The following is a 19150-nucleotide window of genomic DNA, read 5'->3' on the forward strand; positions in this document are numbered from 1 at the left end:
AATCACTTGTGTGGCACCTCAGTGGCTTCTCTGTCATCCAATGACCCGGGGGACATCTGCGTTTCAGCTCTGGTTAGGGGAGGGGTGGGGGTTTCCCCACAGAGCTCCATCTCAGTCCCAGGGGTGGCAGCTGCTCCTTACAGTTGCTATCACGACATTCCTTAGCATTCACTGTACTTGTTATTAGCCAACCCCTTGTTACTCTGATCTGCTGTGAGAGCTAATAATTCTTTGCATTTCACTTTCCCTGTTCAAATGGCTGTGCAGTTTCCCTCTTATTACTGGACAGAATGATATATCCCCCAGCTCTTTGGATGGGGCCAACTGTTTTCCAATCACGCTCAGCTCTTAGCCCCCAGCTTCAGGCTTGGGCCTATAACCACAGCCTATTTAATCTGGTCAAAACAATTGGTTCGAGGAAATGAAATCTCTTTCAGGTCAGTGAGACCCAATCCTGAGACCTCCCTCTCCAGCCACATCACCCTTTCTCATATTCTCCTCAACTGACCAACGATACGTTTTAGTTGAATCAGTCCCATCTTTGGCTAGGGGGATGGCTGGTGAGGGACAGCAGTAAGGCTGACCAAATTAAGAATTCAGCACATTCCATTCCCCCTCTAAATAACTAACTCGGAGATACACACCTGATTCACAGGCCAATAGGACTAGCAGGACGGTGGAACGTTTATTTCAGCTATCAGGGAAGAGACTGTCCTCTTTCTTGCTATCTTTAGTCTAAGGGCATGTTATGTTGAAAATAGTTAGCAGCTATTTTGAGACTACAAGACAAGGGCCTACAGAGAAGCGTGTCCTCACTGAAGAAAAGGATATAGAAACCTAAGCCCTGTCACATTTTGTGCCTTGATCAAGCCTTGCCTGAAGGTTCTGGCTTTTAGTTTGGTGAGCCAATCTATTCCCTTTTTAAAAGACCAGGTTGAGTGAGGTTTCTGTAATTTAAAATGGGAAACATCCTAATTATTGTGTTTTCCTTCTAGGTGGGACCATATCAATATGCACATTTTCTCAACATGAATTGCATTCCTTCTTAACGTCTGCCCCACTAGCCTATAATGTTTGGAAGGCAGGGTCTACATCTTAGTCATCTTTAAAGTTATATATGCTGGCACGGTGTCTTACATATAGCAGGCATCCAGTAAGTACTTCTTGAAAGGATAACGGAATAAATAATATATTCTGAGAAAGTCAGATGTATGGAATTAATGCCATGACAGCCCTGACAGAAGGTATGCCAATACCTGGGCAGTAATTTCTACCTTCATAATCAAAGAGAAGGATAATTTACACCAATTGATTGCTGTTATTCAAACACAAGAGCCACATGAGCTGCAGGACCAAACGGTAACTATTGAGAAACAACTTACTCAGGATGCACAAGACTATTGGATGCTAATATCACAAAAAGCACAGGTACTATTAAAGTCACCCTGTCTCATCAATGCCCCCAAACAATGAGATGGCAGAATTCGATTTAGCCCCTGGTAGCTCCTAAGAAAATCTGCCTTTCCTGAGAAGTTGACTAAGGGACTGGTGTTTTCTATTTTGTTACTCCACTTTTTCGAGAGAAATTCTGGGATAATCAAGCACATTATTATTCCAGGACCTAGCCTGAGAGAGAAAAAAGGTGATTGTTTTCTCTGACACACACACGTGTCTGGATGTATGTATGTGTAATGCCATCACCAACGCTAAAAACTGACAATATAACCTGATTACATTAATTCAGAGCTGAGGAAAAATAAATATCCATCTTCGTGATCACTGATTGAAATGAAGGATTCCTTGAAAAGTCTGAAGTGCCACATGTCAACCTAACACACAATGGCAGCTGATTGCAGGAGACACCAGGTGTCGGCTAGGGAATCACCCACCAGCAACTTCAACAATAAACGTTATTATAATTCAGTATTTTTTAAAGATGTCTGATGTGCAAAAGAGTACGTAAGCTTTGCTCAGGAACATCAAATGCCCACTTTGGTGGCAATTTGGCTTTGAACTATGTAACTCACTATTCCATTACTAGCCTCCTGAATTTGAAACAAGTATAGTAGCAAAAACCATTTGCAGTCATGTGAACCCTTAATACAATGTAATCAAAAGGGTTCCATGCTAACGCACACACAAATACACGCGTGGGAGAACTGACATATCTGTATGATATCTGAAAAGATGGACTCTTTTAACAGCCATATAAACTGAAGTTTCCCAATATAATTGTAAGGTAGCCGAAGGCAAAGACCATGCCAAATCATCATACCTCTGCAGAGCTCCCAACTCTACACTCATTTTTAGAGAGTGAACAATATTTGCTCACAGTTACTCAATTTGCCAACAAATGCCTATCTGGTTGCAGGGCAGAGAACGAGGAGGCGTGGGGTATTTTAGGAGACGAAATTGACTGTCCTTCATCTACTCAGTGAATTGTTGATTGAAAAACATGAATATAAGCTTCTGATAAGAAGACAATTCCTTCTGCATTCCTAGAAGTTAATCAGAAATGAGGAATACCACTATTTGGAAAGACTAACAATAAAAAATGTGGCACATGGTCCCAAAGATTAAAAAGAAAAATATAATGCACAATGCTTAGAAGTCAAATAGCCATGTAGTGGTTACACAGCTGGAAGCCACAGGACTCGCGAGAGGAGCTACTCGAGCTCTGAATGAGCAGCAAATTGAGTCACAGGTATGGTACTATTGGAAAGCATTTGTCACTCTTTGTTCTCACCTGTGTTTTAGCACTCATCTGGTAAAGAAACTTCTTTTTTTTTTGTATCTGGAAAAGCCGTGACAAAGGTGTAGGTGATCATTCTAACCTGCTCCATCAAAATACAGAAAAACATTTTCTTCCTCCTGAGTTAACAAATAAAGAGATGCTGGCAGACAACTTATTAATGAGAGGATGTGCATCCATGGAAAAGAACAAAAACGCTACTAAGGAGAATTATACACCATGTTCGTTTGCATTGAATTGTTGCATTTGGGGGGGGGGGATGGGTGGGGTCAATAGTCCCATTTTATGAAACCCGGACTGATCAGGACCTAAAAGTGTGCCACGGACCACAACCTGAGTGATTCAGCGATGGCACTAGAAATTGTAATTCCTCACTTGCCCCACAAGATAGCAACATTCCACCACTGCTGTTCACCGCAGAGGCTACTCCAAGTACAACAAATGCGTTATTTAGTCTACAATCGTTTTTAATTTTACTACTGACAGTCTGACAGGACTTAATATTGCTGGGTTGACCTTTCCATGATTTTGTGCTAAATCCTTTTTTTTTTTTTTTAACTTCCTTTAATCTACTGTGTTGGGGAGAGAATACAATTGACTCCACATCATGACAGGCTGCAGTGGTATTATCAGCCGACAACACTGGGCAAAACAGGTGGGTGGAAAGGCAGGATGACAGGCAACAACTGGCACCATACATCACATTACAGGCCCAGATTTCACCAGCGCCTTTCACGTGTGGGCAGCTCAGGGACAAGGTTCAGCGTGTCGTCACTCCAAACAATGGCTGAACAGGGCATTCCAGAGCACAGAGAAGAATTACATATGAGATGTAAAGTTAATTTCTTTAGGCTCAGTCCTGTTCTCCGCCTGGTAAAGGAAGATTGTCCATGTTGATAAAGACCTTTCTTAAAATGATGCCTTTGGAGACTAATTAGGCTGTAAGAGAAAGATACAATGTTTTTTCCACCACACTTGAGAATAAAGTTATCTGTTGCCTAAAAGGTAAGTGTAACACAGGAGGACCGGAGGAATGACAGCCAGCATTACCGTCTGCTAGAGTTCCTGTGGCTCTTGCCACAGCAACATGGCCGCCATTTACCCAACACTTACTTCGTGCTAGACTGTGATAAATGCTTCATAGGAAGTCCCCTATTTACACCTACCCACGACTCTGAGGGCAGTACTGTCATTAGACCGTATTAACAGAGGAAGTGTCTGAGATATAAGGAGGTGGGTTACAACACAGCTGGTAAGTGGACATCAAACCAATATGGTCTTATTCAAATAGCCAAATGGTTAATCATAATATCAATATTCTCTGAAATAATCTCTTCTCACACTGCTTACTTCATCCTATTTGCAAGACTCTTTCCTGGCTTTGGAGGTCCTATTCTCTGAGAAAAACTCCCAAACAGGTCTGCTATGTGGCCCTTGGCTGCTCAGGCACCTGTAATAGAAACTATGAAGGGATTTGTGGTTTATAACCATGGCACTCGGTCTGGAGATGTTGGAAGTTGAGGGTTTTCATAATATTGCAGAATTAACACATAACTTGGAAATCTTGGCCACTTTATTGGAGTGAAGTCAGATGAAAGATCTGGCCCCAAATTTTTTGACAAAAAACACTTGTGTTTTTTGAAATTTCTTTGGAAATTACTGAACAAATGTGAGCTGGAAGGTGAGAGGAGAGCAGGCTCTCACTGTTCATTTCTCATCTCACCTGCCCACTCATTGTTCATTTCACTGACAAAGAAAATCACACCTTGATGGTTGAATAATAGCGAAAGTGATGTGCCAGGAATGGCCAGAGCTAGGGAACTAAGTCTGTAATAGGTTGGTTCACCCAAAGGAAAGTGTGGGGTCAATATCTCATCATCTAAGGACTTGAGATCAGTCCAGGGTTGGTGCCAAATGTCCAGGAATAAGATCCACTGAGAGCACTGAATAGAGCCTCTCTAGGCAGAAACCATATTCATAAGCAATTAAGTAATCACTGTAGTTCAAACGAGTGAACCATCACGGTTGCAACTAGATACCAATTAGCAACTAGGAAAACTGAGAAGGGCCTAGATATTAAGGACTGGGAAGGTTGCCTTGGCCCCTGGTCCAGTAAAACTTGTGAACAGGGTAGGTCTCCACTTCCATTAGGAAACCAGAGTTAAAAGGAATCACGGAACCATGACAAGCAAAGCATATAATAGAGTTCTACGGATTGGTGGGGCACCTACGTCCCCTGAGACCCAATCCAGGTATAACAGATGACAGGTGTAGTGTGACAAGACTGATTCTAGTCATGGGAGGTGTGATGGGGGCTCATTTTTATTTCCAGATTAAAATGGGCTCAAAGCCCATATATCTAAAAAAGGGGAAGGTAGCAAACTATATTCAACACGCAATCCATATTAAGATGGGCACAGGTGGCCATTTGGCCTGATAATCAGCGGAGCTGGCCTAGTCTGAACGACCACTGTGGACCAGCACTTCTCTGGATCTCAAGACAAGGCCAGGGCAGGTGTGCCCGGCTCAGTCTCTGCTGCCTAAAAGAATGCAGCTGTGTATGCCAGGAAGTAAAGGGGAAGTCCAAACTCTGTGTTTTGAAAGATTCCAGTGGATCTCTTATAACTTTTTGAATACATTATTGATGATAATTTTCATATTAGAAGTTTTTAGGGGGTGTGTCACACGGATGAGTACCCAAGTGATCTGGTGAGCCTGTAAAGTGTCTTGAGTGCAGTTCAGTGCCGTGATACACATGGTCAGTGTCGCCACCCACATAAAGTAAGTTTTGGTAAGTTCTGCATACGTACAATTTTCAGATGAGATAAAAGTCTCATGACGTCCGCCATGTCGGCCAGGATGAGTAGGCGCGTCACAGCCGAGAGCAAGGCCCGGGCCGCCCGCACCATGGTGCCACGCTTCACCGACGAGCACGGGTCGTCCGCAAACTCCGAGGAGGCAATGCGCATGGTCTCGCCTGGAAGACAAACACCGCAAGGCGTGTGAGTAGACAGGACGCTCAGAGGCCAGCAGCCCGAACCACCTGTGCGTGGGTGATTTTGCTCTTATGGCAAAACAGCCATGACCAGGTAGTACTTCTGCCGCCTCCAACGCAACAGAACCTTTCAAGTTAAATGCTTCAGCAGTGCACATGGACAGATGCTGTGGACAAAACATTTCACATTTAGTGTAGAATTGTGCTTTTAGCATCAATAAGGGGTATACTTAATTCAATTTGTCTAACAGTGGAGATGGGCTTGCCCTTACCGGAATTATTCTCACTTTCCATTCCCCTTGCAAACAGGTATTTCCTAGGCAGCTAACTGAGGTTGCTGTCAGTTCAGGTACAATGTTCATGGCTCCATGGAGGCCTGGACCTTGAGATCTTGGCCTCATTAACACTATACTCTTAATTGAGTCAGAAAATAACAGACTAGAGAGATACCCAAAATCTAGTCTTTTAAGACTGTTAGGAACCTATTCGCAAATATAGAGAACACTTATAAGACAACTGCACCAATTCCAACAATGTTTTCTTAGGCACATCCCCGTGTCAGATTATCTACTAGCCTCTGGAATTGCAACGGTGGTAGAGAATGCCCTGGTCTCAAGGAGTGCACAATGTACTAAGAAAACATGTTGTAAATTCATACACATAATACTGTAATTATGTGCCACCGCAGACCTATGATTAAGAATGTGGGCAAAAGAGCGAAGGGAGTAATTTACTCATTTAGTATGAGGCTGGGAGAAGCTGTCAATTGTGGTGGGCTTGGAAGAACTACGAGGTGTTTACCAGGAAGACAATGGTGAGAAGAGGACCTCAGACAGCAGGAACACTGTGCGAGGCTCTGAAACCGGGACTAGGCACCGAGGGTCAGGAACTGCAGGCATTGCAGTCATGGGGAAGGTACAGTGAGGGAAGGGTAAAGGGAAGGGCGGGGCCAGTGCTTGGAATGCCATGGAAGAGACCTGGACTGTGTCCTCAAGGATACGGCAGAGAAACCAGTTCATAGGGCAAATGCAGTTATCGTCTGCGAGAGCAGGAATGAGGGCCTGGACCAGCGAAAGGAACATGATACAGAGAGGAAAGGAATATTAATGGGATCTCTATTAGAGAAACAGGGGAGGATCTGGGGTTGGAATAAATGTGGACACCAGAGAGAGAGAGAGACAGAGAGAGACAGAGAGAGACAGAGACAGAGACAGAGAGACAGAGAGAGAGAGAGAGAGAAGGTGGAGTCGATGGTGAATAGTGACACAGTAAAATCGACAGTACACATTTGCCCAGAGACCCCAGGAGAGAGAACGAAAGGGAGATCATTAACTAAGATGAGACTGGTCTGACGTCAATAGGGTGGATATTATTTAAGGTGGAGAGGATTAGGAGAAAGCAAAATGAAGCTTTGCATAGCAGAGCATACCCAGGGCCATAAAAGCTTCAATAAACTAGAAGAGGAAAGTTAAAATGACCAATTATTTTATTTAGGGTCAAGGAATTCATTCAGTATTTTATTTATAGAAATGATTACTTCTCCTCTATTAATCCAAACTTAGCTCATTTAAATAGTCAATTATATCATTGAAAATCTGCGTGTGCTGGGATTTATCCTAAGATACATGGGAAAATGAAAAACAACTCTTTCCATTTTATAGACAGATCAGAATACAATGTCATTTGCTCAGTTACCATTATAGTTATTTAAACCTTTGCAGTGATACTTTTATACTTGGGAAATGTGGATGTGTAGGGAAATATATTGAGCTATTGGGTTTTAGAAGAGATTATCTACAATAAGTATATTATATAGCTGATCAGCTTATTCTTTATGCCTAGGCATAAACAAATCTTGATATATAATAACATCCAGGAAGAAACTTAAAAACCCATTATCAAACTGGCACAATAGTGAATTTTCAAGATGCATGGCCCCAGAGGGCTAAATAAACTTTAAGATAGTGAGGCTGGTAGACAGATTCAATCCTAGTGTCAAACCCTGTCACACAGGCTTACAGAAATCTCCTCCTCCTGTCCGCCCCTCCAAAAAAGCCTCTTAGAAGATATCTGTGTGGGCTGGAGAAGAAGGTTAAATCCTTCCCAGTCTGTAAAATACAGCTAGAAAGGACATTATACACCAAGGCTAATTTAATGACATATTGAGAGGGTCACCACAGATAAATGAATAAGTGGAATGAATCCCCTTATTCAAAGAAAGGGAAGATTTATTCAGCATATGAACCTAGGAAGCTACATGGTTGATCCCAAATTCTGCAGATTAAATTGATACGGGCCATGGCTTGGGTAATAGTGGCGTTCAGTTAGGTCAACTCTTAGAAAAAAGGCATTCCCTCCCATCATGGGGAGGAACCATGCCTAATCAAACTGACTTTCAAGTTCAGGTTTTCAGGGTCATTATAATGGCACTTCAGATGCTGACCATGTGGTCATCAATACTGCTTCAAGGCCAGTGGATGCCACATATCCATACAGAGCTCTCAGATGGAGCTAATCAACTTGGGACCCACAGTAAGCCTCTCTGGAAGAAGCTCAGGAGATATCGATGAGAGATAGAGCTAGAGCTAGAGCTAAAGCTAGAGTCAGAGCTAGAGAGAGAGATCGAGTGATTGAGAGAGAGAGAGAGATGAGAACCACATTAGTAAATGTGATGGGTAAATGGAAATTCCATGCTAAATTGTGAGATTTTTTTCTAAGGTAAATAGAAGATGATTTAATTCAATTTAAATTAAAATTAAAAACTAATCTTAAGCAGAAACAAATAATTTCAAGTTATTCACGACTGCAAAGGAAAGGCAATCTGAAATCGGCTAAAACTTCAATGCATTTTATATCCCTGTAGGTTTAGGATTACTGAATAAAACATAAATCCATATTGCAAAATGATCAGTGAGTTTATCAGGATAAAGTTAGCTATTTTTCCCAGGGAACTGCTTTTTCTAGAATAGTAAAATATTTAGCTGAGAAATAACATGCATGTAAGACAAGGTGAGAGAAAACACCCAATTGGAAGAGCAAAAAGAAAAAAAAAAGAACTAAAAAAAAAGAGGATAGTTTAAGGGGTGTCTGAGACATTATGTATAACAAATTTCACATCATAGGGGTACCAGAAAGAGAAGAGGGAGAGCAAGGAATTGAGAAACTATTTGAAGAAATGACGGAAAACTTCCCTAACCTGGAGAAGGAAACAGACATACAAGCCCAGGAAGTACAGAGTAACAGGATGAACCAAAAAGGCCCACGTCAAGAGACATTATAATTTGAATGGCAAAGGTTGAAAACAAAGAGAGAATCCTAAAAGCAGCAAGAGAAAGGCAGCAAGTTACTTACAAAGAAGCTCCCATAAGATTATCAGTGGATTTCTCAACAGAAACATTGCAGGCCAGAAGGGATTGGCACGAAATATTCAAAGTGATGAAAAACAAGGACCTGTAACTAAGATTACTCTACCCAGTCAAGTTATCATTTACAAATAAAGGACAGGTAAAAAGTTTCCCGAGCAAGAAAAAGCCAAAGGACTTCATCACCACCCCAAACCAGTTATTACAAGAAATGTTAAAGTTACTTCTTTAAGAAGGGGGAAAAAAGAAAATAAATATGAATAAAATGGCAACAACTACATACCTATCAATAATCATTTTAAATGTAAATAGAATAAATGCCACAATAAAAAGAAATAGGGTAGCACAATGGATAAGAAAACAAGATTCGTACATATGCTGTCTATAAGAGAACCACTTCAGATTGAAAGACATGCACAGACTGAAAGCAAAGGGATGGAAAAAAATATTTCATGAGAATGAAAAGGAAAAATAGCTATGGCAGTAATACTTATATCAGACAAAATGGACTTTAAAACAAAGACTATAATAAGAGACAAAGAAGGACATTACATAATGGTAAAGGGATCAATGCGACTAGAGGATATAACCCTTGTAACACTAATGCACCCAATATATGAACACCTAGATATATAAAGCAAATATTGACCAACATAAAAGGAGCAATCAACAGTAACAGAGTCACAGTATGAGACATAAACACCCCATTGACACCAATGGACAGATCTTCCAGACAGAAAATCAACAAAGAAATGGTGGCCTTAAATGACACACTAGACCAGATGGATTTAATTGATATTTTTAGAGCATTTCGCCTCAAAGCAGAAGAACATACATCCTTTACAAGTGCACATATTGTCCAAGGTAGACTCTATGTTAGGCCACAAAACAAGTCTCAATAAATTTAAGAAGACTGAAATCATACCAAGTATCTTCTCCAACCACAATGGTATGAAACCAGAAATCAATTATAAAAAAATAATGGAAAAACACATCAACACATGGAGGCTAAATAACACGCTACTAAACAACAAGTGAGTTTGCAACGAGATCAAGGAAGAAATCTAAAGATACCTTGAGACAAATGAAAATTAAAACACAATAACCCCAAATCTATGGAACACAGTGAAATCAGTCCAAAGAAGGAAATTTATACTAGTACAGCTCTACCTCAGGAAACAAGAAAAACTCAAATAAACAATCTAACTATACACTTAAAGAAACTAGAAAAAATAAAAACCAAACAAAGCACAAAGTGAGTAGAGGAAGAAAATAATAAAGATCAGAGCAGAAATAAACAACATAGTCTAAAAAAACAAAAACCATTTATATGTATACACACACACACACACACACACACACACACACACACAATCAATGTATCCAAGAGCTGGTTCTTTGAAAAGGTAAACAAAATTGATACAACTTTAACCAGGCTCATCAAGAAAAAAGAAAGAGGAACCAAATAAATAAAATCAGAAATGAAATAGGAGAAGTGACAAATTACAGCACAGAAATACAAAGAAGTATAAGAAAATACTACGAATATTTAAATGCCAACAAACTGGAAGAAATGCGTAAGTTCCTAGAAACATATAAGCTTCCAAGACTGAATCAAGAAGAAGCAGAAAATCTGAACAGACCAATTACTACAAATGAAATTGAATCAGTAATCAAAAAACTCCCAATAAACAAAAGCACTGGACCGAAAGGCTTCACAGGTGAATTTTACCATAGGTGTCAATGGAAAATTAACACCTATCCTTCTCAAACCATTCCAAAAAATTCAAGAGGAGGGAAGGCCCCCAAACTAATTTTACAAGGCTCCTATAACGCTGATTCCGAAACCAAACAAAGACATTACAAAAAAAAAAAAAAAGAAAAAGAAAATCATAGACTGATATCCCTGATGGACACAGACACAACAATTTTCAACAAAATATTAACAAACTGAATTCAGCAATACATTTAAAAGATCATATACCATGATCAAGTGGGATTTATTCCTGGGATGCAATTTTGCTTCAATATCCACATAAACAAAATGAAAGATAAAAATCATATGATTATATCAATAGATGCAGAAAAAGAAGAAGTGCCTGACAAAGTGCAGCATCCATTTATGATAAAATCTCTTAGCAAAGTGGAAACAGCGAGAACGTACCTCAACATAATAAAGGACATATACAACAAATCGACAGCAAACATCATACTCAACTGTAAAAAGGTAAAAGTGTTTCCCTTAGAATTAGAAACAAGACAAGGATGTCCACTTTTACCACTTTTATTTAGCATAGTATTGGAAGCCATAGATACAGCAATTTGACAAGAAAATGAAATAAGAGGCCTCCAAATTAGAAATAAAAAAAGTAAAACTGTCATTATTTGCAATGATGTGATACTATATATAAAGAACCCCAAATATTCCAACAAAAAACAATTAGAACTGATAAATGAAGTCAGTAAAGTAGCAGGAAACAAAATCAATATTCAGACATCAGTTGCATGTTTATACACCAACAATGAACTATCAGAAAGATAACTTAGAAAAAAACAGTCCCATTTACAATTGCACCAAAACAAATAAACAAACCTAGGAATAAATTTAACCAAGGAGGTAAAACCTAAACTCATAAATTATAAGACACTGAAGAAGATACAAATAAATGGAAGTATATACCATGCTCATGGATAGGAAGAATTAACCTTGTTAACCTCTCCAACTACCCAAAGCAATCTATAGATTCAATGAAATTTCTATCAAAATACCAACGGCATTTTTCACAGAACTAGAACAAATAATCCTAAAATTTATTTGGAACCACAAAAGATCCCGAATAGCCATACAATCTTGAGAAAGAAGAACAAAGTTGGAGATACCAGGATACCTGATATCAAATTATACTATAAGGCTATATAGTATGGCACTGGCATAAGAACAAACACAGAGATCAATGGAACTGAACAGACAGACCAGGAATAAACCCACACCTATATAGTCATTTAATCTATGACAAAGGAGGCAAAAATATACAACGTGGTAAAGTCAGTCTATTCAATAAATGGTATTGGTAAAACTCGACAGACTCCTGCAAAAAAATGAAACTGGACCACTTTCTTACACCATATACAAGAATAAGACCAAAATAGATTAAAGACTTAAATGTAAGACCCAAAACCATAAAACTCCTAGAAGAAAACATAGGCAATAAACACTCTGGAATTGCTTTTAGTTATGTTTTTTTTTTTCTGATATATCTCCTAGGGCAAGGGAAACAAAAGAAAAAAATAAACACATGGGACTACATCAAGCTAAAATGTTTTTGCATAGCAGAGGAAACCATAAACAAAACAAAAGACAACCTACTGAATGGGAGAAAATATTCACCAATGATACATCCAATAGGGGTTAACATCCAACATTTATGAAAAACTCATACAACTTAACACCAGAAAAACAAACAATACAATTTAAAAATGGGCAGAAGACCTGAATAGACAATTGTCCAAACAGGATATACAGATGGCCAATAGACATAGGAAAAGATGCTCAATGTCACTAATCATCAGAGAAATGCAAATAAAAACCGCAATGAGATTATTACCTCACACCTGTCAGAATAGTTATCATCAATAAATCAACAAACAACGATTGTTGGCAAGATGTGGAGAAAAGGGAATTCTTGTGCACCCTTGGTGGGATTACAGATTGGTGCAGCCACTGTGGAAAACAGTATGATGTTTCCTCGAAAAAATTAAAAATAGAACTAATTAGTTTATCACTCAGCAATTCTACTTCTGGGTATTTATCTGAAGAAATGCAGAATACTAATTCAAGAAGATACATGCACCTCTCTGTTCACTGAAGCATTATGTATAATAGCCAAAATATGGAAGTGAACTAACTGCCCATCAAAAAACCATAAGGTAATGAAGATATATATATATATATATACATGGAATATTATCTACCCATAAAAAAGAATGAAATCTTACCATTTATGAAAACATGGATGGACATAGAGGGTACTGTGCTGAATGGAGTAAGTCAGACAGAGAAAGACAAATACCATATGCTCTCACTTATATGTGGGATTTAGATTTTATTATTTTTTTTAAAGGAGGGTGCAGCTCACAGAGGCCCATGAGGAGATAGAACCAGCAACCTTGGTGTTATTAGCACCATGCTGTAACCAACTGAGCTAACCGGTCACCCCTTTATGTGGGATTTAAAGAACAGAACAGAATAAACAAAGAAACAAAACAGAAACAGATTCATAAATACAGAGAATAGTTTATGGTGGCCAGCTACAGGAGGGATTTGCGGGCCTGGATAAAAAAAAAAAAAAAAAAAAAAAAATTGACAGAATTAAGCAGCACAAATTGGTAGTTACAAAATAGTTCCACAATGTAAAGTACAGCATAAAGAATATAGTCGATGATTTTGTAATAACTACATATGGTTTCAGGTGGGTACTCAAATTTATCAGGGTGATCACTTCATAAATCATATAAATGTTTAATCACTATGCTGAACACCTAAAACTAATATAAAATAGTATTGAATGTCACTGTAATTGAAAAAGAAAAAAAGATACATAGAGTCTAATGATTGAAAATACGACATACCACAATTTGGGGATTCAGCAAAAGTGGTAACATGAGGGAAGTTTACAGCATTACAGGCCTACTTCAAGAAACAGAAAAACAGGGGCCGGCCCAGTCCGGTGGCTCAGGCGGTTAGAGCTCCATGGTCCTAACTCCGAAGGCTGCCGGTTCAATTCCCACATGGGCCAGTGGGCTCTCAACCACAAGGTTGCCAGTTCAATTCTTCGAGTCCCGCAAGGGATGGTGGGCTCCGCCCCCTGCAACTAAGATTGAACATGGCACCTTGAGCTGAGCTGCCACTGAGCTCCTGGATGGCTCAGTTGGTTGCAGTGTGTCCTCTCAACCACAAGGTTGCCGGTTTGACTCCCACAGGGGATGGCGGGCTGCGCCCCCTGCAACTAGCAATGGCAACTGGACCTGGAGCTGAGCTGCGCCCTCCACAACTAAGAGTGAAAGGACAACAACTTGACTTGGAAAAAAGTCCTGGAAGTACACACTGTTCCCCAATAAAGTCCTGTTTCCCTTCCCCAATCAAATCTTGAAAAAAATAATAATAAAATAAAATAAAATAAAAATAATAAAAAAAGAAATCTCAAGTAAGCAACCTAATATTTCATTTTAAAAAACTAGAAAAAGAAAAACAAATGAAGCCCAGAGTCAGTAGGAGAAAGGAAAAATAAAATATTAGAGCAGAATTAATTGAAATAGAGACAACAAAAAGACAACAGAAAAAAACAGTTCAACAAAAAGCCAGTTCTTTGAAACATAAATAAAATTGACAAACTTCTGAGTTGACTCCCTAAGTAAAAAAGACAAAAGACTCAAACAAAATCAGAAATGAAAGAGAAGTTACCACAGACATCACAGAAATTCAAAAAACTATATACAACGATAATGATAGAATATATGCCACCAAATTTGATAACCTAGAAAAATGGACAAGTTCTTAAAAGTACACACACACACACACACACACACACACACACACACACTAGGACAGAAAATTAAGTTCGAAAACTTGTTGCAACCATGTTGCTAACCTTTTTTGATATCAGAGGTATTATACATCCTGAATTTGTACCAACTGGACAGTTAACCAAGTTTACCATTTGGAAGTGCTGAAAAGACTGCATGAAAAAGTTAGACGACCTGAACTTTTCACCAACAATTCATGGCTCTTGCATCACGATAACACACCAGCTCAGACAGCACTGTCTGTGAGGGAGTTTTTAGCCAGTAAACAAATCACTGTATTGGGACACCCTCCCTACTAACCTGATCTGGCCACCAATGACTTTTTTCTTTACCTGAAGATAAAGGAAATATTGAAAGGAAGATATTTTGATGATATTCAGGACATAAAGGTTAATATGATGACAGCTCTGATAGCCATTCCAGAAAAAGTGTTCCAAAATTGCTTTGAAGTGTGGACTAGGCTCTGGAATTGGTACATACCGTGTTTCCCAGAAAATAAGACCTAGTTGGACAATCAGCTCTAATGCATCTTTTGAAGCAAAAATAAATATGAGACCCAGTCTTACTTTACTATACTATAAGACCGGGTATAATATAATATAACATAATATAATATAATATAATACAATATATAATATAATATAATACAAGGTCTTATTGTACTATAATATAAGACTGGGTCACATAATATCACATAATATAATATAATATAATATAATATAATATAATATAATATAATATAAAATAAAATATAATCGGGTCTTATATTAATTTTTGTTCCAAAAGATGCATTAGAGCTGCATTGTCCAGCTAGGTTTTATTTTCGTGGAAACACGGTAGCGTCCCAAGGGGACTACTTCAAAGGTGACCATAGTGATATTCAGCAATAAGGTATGTAGCACTTTTTCTAGAATGAGTTTGCAAACTTAATTGTCAGTCTATATATATTGACTGAATCATGAAGACTTGGAAAATATAAATAGATCAACAGTAAAGGAATTGAAACAGTCATTAAAAACCTTCCCAAAAGTAAAAATCCAGGACCAGATGACTTCAGCAGTAAATGCTACCAAACATTCAAAGATTTAAGACTTATCCTTCCCAAACTCTTCCAACAATTGAAGAAGAGGCAATACTTCCTAACTTATTTTATGAGGCCAACGTAACCCTGATACCCAAACCTGGCAAAGATGACATAAGAAAAGAAAATTACAGACCAACATCTCCGATGAATTAAATGCAAAAATCCTAAACAAAATACTAACAAACTGAATACAACAGTAGGTTAAAAAAGATAATACATCACAATCAAGTGGGGTTCATTCCACAGGCTCAAGGATGGTTCAACATGTGCAAATCACTCAATGTGCTGCACCACATCGACAAAATAAAGGATAAAAGTTGCATGGTCATAACATTTTACAAAATCCAGCATCCATTTGGATTAAAATGCTCAATAAAATTGGTATAGAATAAAAGTACTTCAAAATAATAAAGGCCATATATGACAAACCCTCAGCTAATATCATATGCAGTGGTGAAAAACTGAAAGCTTTTCCTCTAAGATCAGGAACAAGACAACAATGCCCAATCTCGCCCCTTATTCAACATAGGAAGTCCTAGCCAGAGCAGTCTGGCAAGAGAAAGAAATAAAAGACATCCAAATTGGAAATGAACAAGTAAAATTGGCATTTTTTTGCAGATGGCATGATTCTATATACATATAGAAAATCCTAAATACTCCACCAAAAAACCATTAGAATCAATAAACAAATACAGTAAAGTTTCAGGATACAAATTAATGTACAAAAATCCATTGTGTTCCTATATACTAACAATGAAATATCAGGAAAAAAAAAAAGAAACAATTCAACTTGCAATTGCAACAAAAAGGATAAAATACCTAGGGACAAACTTAACAGAGGAAATAAAAAACTTATACACTGAAAACATGAAACATTTTGAAAAAAACTGAAGAAGACAAAAAGAAACAAAAATATTCCATGTTCATGGATTGGAAAAATCAACATAGTTTAAATGGCCATATTACCCAAACCAATATACAGGCTTAATGCAATCCCGATCAAAATCCCAATAGCATTTTTAAAAGAAATAGAACAACAAAATCATCAAATTTCTGTGGAGCCACCAAAGACCCTGAATAGCCAAAGCAATCTTGAGAAAAAAGAACAAAGCCAGAGGTATCATACTCCCTGACTTCAAGTCAAACTACAAAGCTACAATAATCAAAACAGTATGGTAGTGGCAGAAAAACAGACACACAGACCAATGGAACAGAACTGAGAGCCCAGAAATAAACCCACATATGTATGGGCAACTAATTTTTGACAAAGGAGCCAAACCATGCAATGAAGAAAAGAAAGCTTGTTCAATAAATTTGTGTTGGGAAAATTGGAAAACCACAAGTAAAAGTGTGAAATTATACCGCTATTTACATAAAACACAAAAATTAATTCAAAATACATTAAAGACTTAAATATAAGACCTGAAACGATAAAATACATAGAAGAAAATGTAGGTATTAAACGTATGGACCTTGGTGTCAGAGACGTTTTTATAAGCCTGACCCCAGAAGAGAAGTAAAAGCAAAAATAAATGAATAGGACTATATCAAACTGAGAAGCTTCTATACAGCAAAAGAAACCATCAACAAAACAAAAAGGTAGCCAACAAGTGGGAGAAAATATTTGCAAACAATATCCCTGATAAGGAGTTAATATCCAAAATGTATAAAGATCTCATACAATTCAACAACAAAAAACAAACATCCAATTAAGAAATGGACAGATGACCTGAACAGGCACTTTTCCCAGGAAGACATACAAATAGTCAACAGATACAAAAAAAAAATGCTCAGCTTCACAAGATATTAGGGAAATGGAAATAAAAAGTACAATGAGATACCACCTCACACTTGTTAGAATGGCTACCATGTTTCTCCTAAAATAAGACCTAACCAGACCATCAGCTCTAATGAGTCTTTTGGAGCAAAAATTAATATAAGACCGGGTCTTATTTTAATATAACACTGGGTATAATATAATACAATATAATACTGGGTCTTATATAATATAACATAAAACCCAGGATAATATAATAAATATATAATAATATAATATATAATATAATGTAATACAATACCAGGTCTTATATTAATTTTTGCTCCAAAAGATGCATTAGAGCTGATGGTCTGGCTAGGTCTTATTTTGGGGGAAACACGGTATTATCAATAAGACAAGAAGTAACAAGTGTGGGAGAGGATGTGGAGAAAAAGAACCTTTATACACTGCTGGTGAGAATGTAAATTGGTACAACCACTATGGAAAATAGTAGGGTGCTTCCTCAAAAAATTAAGAATAGTGCTACCATATGACCTAGCAATCCTTCTTCTTAGTATCTACCCCTAAAATTTGAAGGCATTTATTTGTAAAGATAAATGTACCCCTATGTCCACTGCAGAATTATTCACAGTAGCCAAAACATAGTAACAACTTAAGTGTTATTTGATGCATAACTGGATAAAGACGATGTGTACATGTATACAATGGAATACTACTTAGCCATAAGAAAGGATAAAATACTGCCATTAGTGAAAACATGGATAGATCTTTATAATATCGTACTTCCCAAGCTAAATAAGTCATACAGAAAAAAGACAAGAACCATATGATTCCACTCATATGTGGGATGTAAAACAGAAAGCAACAAACAAACAAAAAGTCATAGACACAGACAACAGTATGGAGGTTACCAGAAAGTGAAAGGGGGTGGGGGATGGATGAAGAAGATAAAGGTTGTCAAATATATGGTGATGGAGGGAGACTAGACTATGGGTGGTGAACAGAAGATGTATTATAGAATTGTACATCTGAAACTTATGTAATGTTATTAACCAATGTGATCACAATACATTTAATCAAAAAGATGAAATACTAACAAGATCGAATTGACAGTACTTTGACATGAATTCCATTTAGATAAAAGCACAAGGTGAGGCAGTCAAATCATGTCTATGTTGGTAGTCTAGGTTGTCACGTATAGTAGTATAGATACTACATATAAGATGAAAGTTATGAGACGATAAGCCATAAAAACATTGCTAGACATTACTAGAAAATATGTTATCACAAGTGTTACTACTACTTCTGCTGTATCATCACCACTATTGATACTACTATTTGATACCATTTAATTTTTTTTTTACTATGGGCTAGCTACACACTGGGCTATGTTACTTATGCCTATAATTTCATTGATCTTTTAAATTCATTCCACTCTGAATCCCAGTCCTCCTCTATGATATATAAATGTTAATGTTTCCTTTAGTAAAGTTGCTTGGCGTTAAGCTTTTTCCTATTTTTCTGGAACTGTCTTTATTTTGCTCTCACTTTAAATCATATTTAGCTAGGCATATATTCCTAGCTTGCCTGTGGTGAC

The 19150-nt window shown here is 37.7% G+C and overlaps 1 protein-coding gene across 7 annotated transcripts in view; it reads right to left on the reverse strand.

Moving 5' to 3' along the window:
- Positions 1 to 19150, reverse strand: part of CTNNA2 (catenin alpha 2) — a 1256663-nt gene that overhangs the window by 725740 nt on the left and 511773 nt on the right. For all 7 annotated transcript variants that reach the window (XM_033125182.1, XM_033125183.1, XM_033125181.1 and 4 more), the window contains one exon: positions 5563 to 5729. In XM_033125182.1, coding sequence (XP_032981073.1) covers positions 5563 to 5729 — 167 coding nt within the window. The remainder of the gene's footprint in view (positions 1 to 5562; positions 5730 to 19150) is intronic.

The sequence above is a fragment of the Rhinolophus ferrumequinum genome, chromosome 13, assembly GCF_004115265.2.
Source record: "Rhinolophus ferrumequinum isolate MPI-CBG mRhiFer1 chromosome 13, mRhiFer1_v1.p, whole genome shotgun sequence".
Lineage (NCBI taxonomy): Eukaryota > Metazoa > Chordata > Mammalia > Chiroptera > Rhinolophidae > Rhinolophus > Rhinolophus ferrumequinum.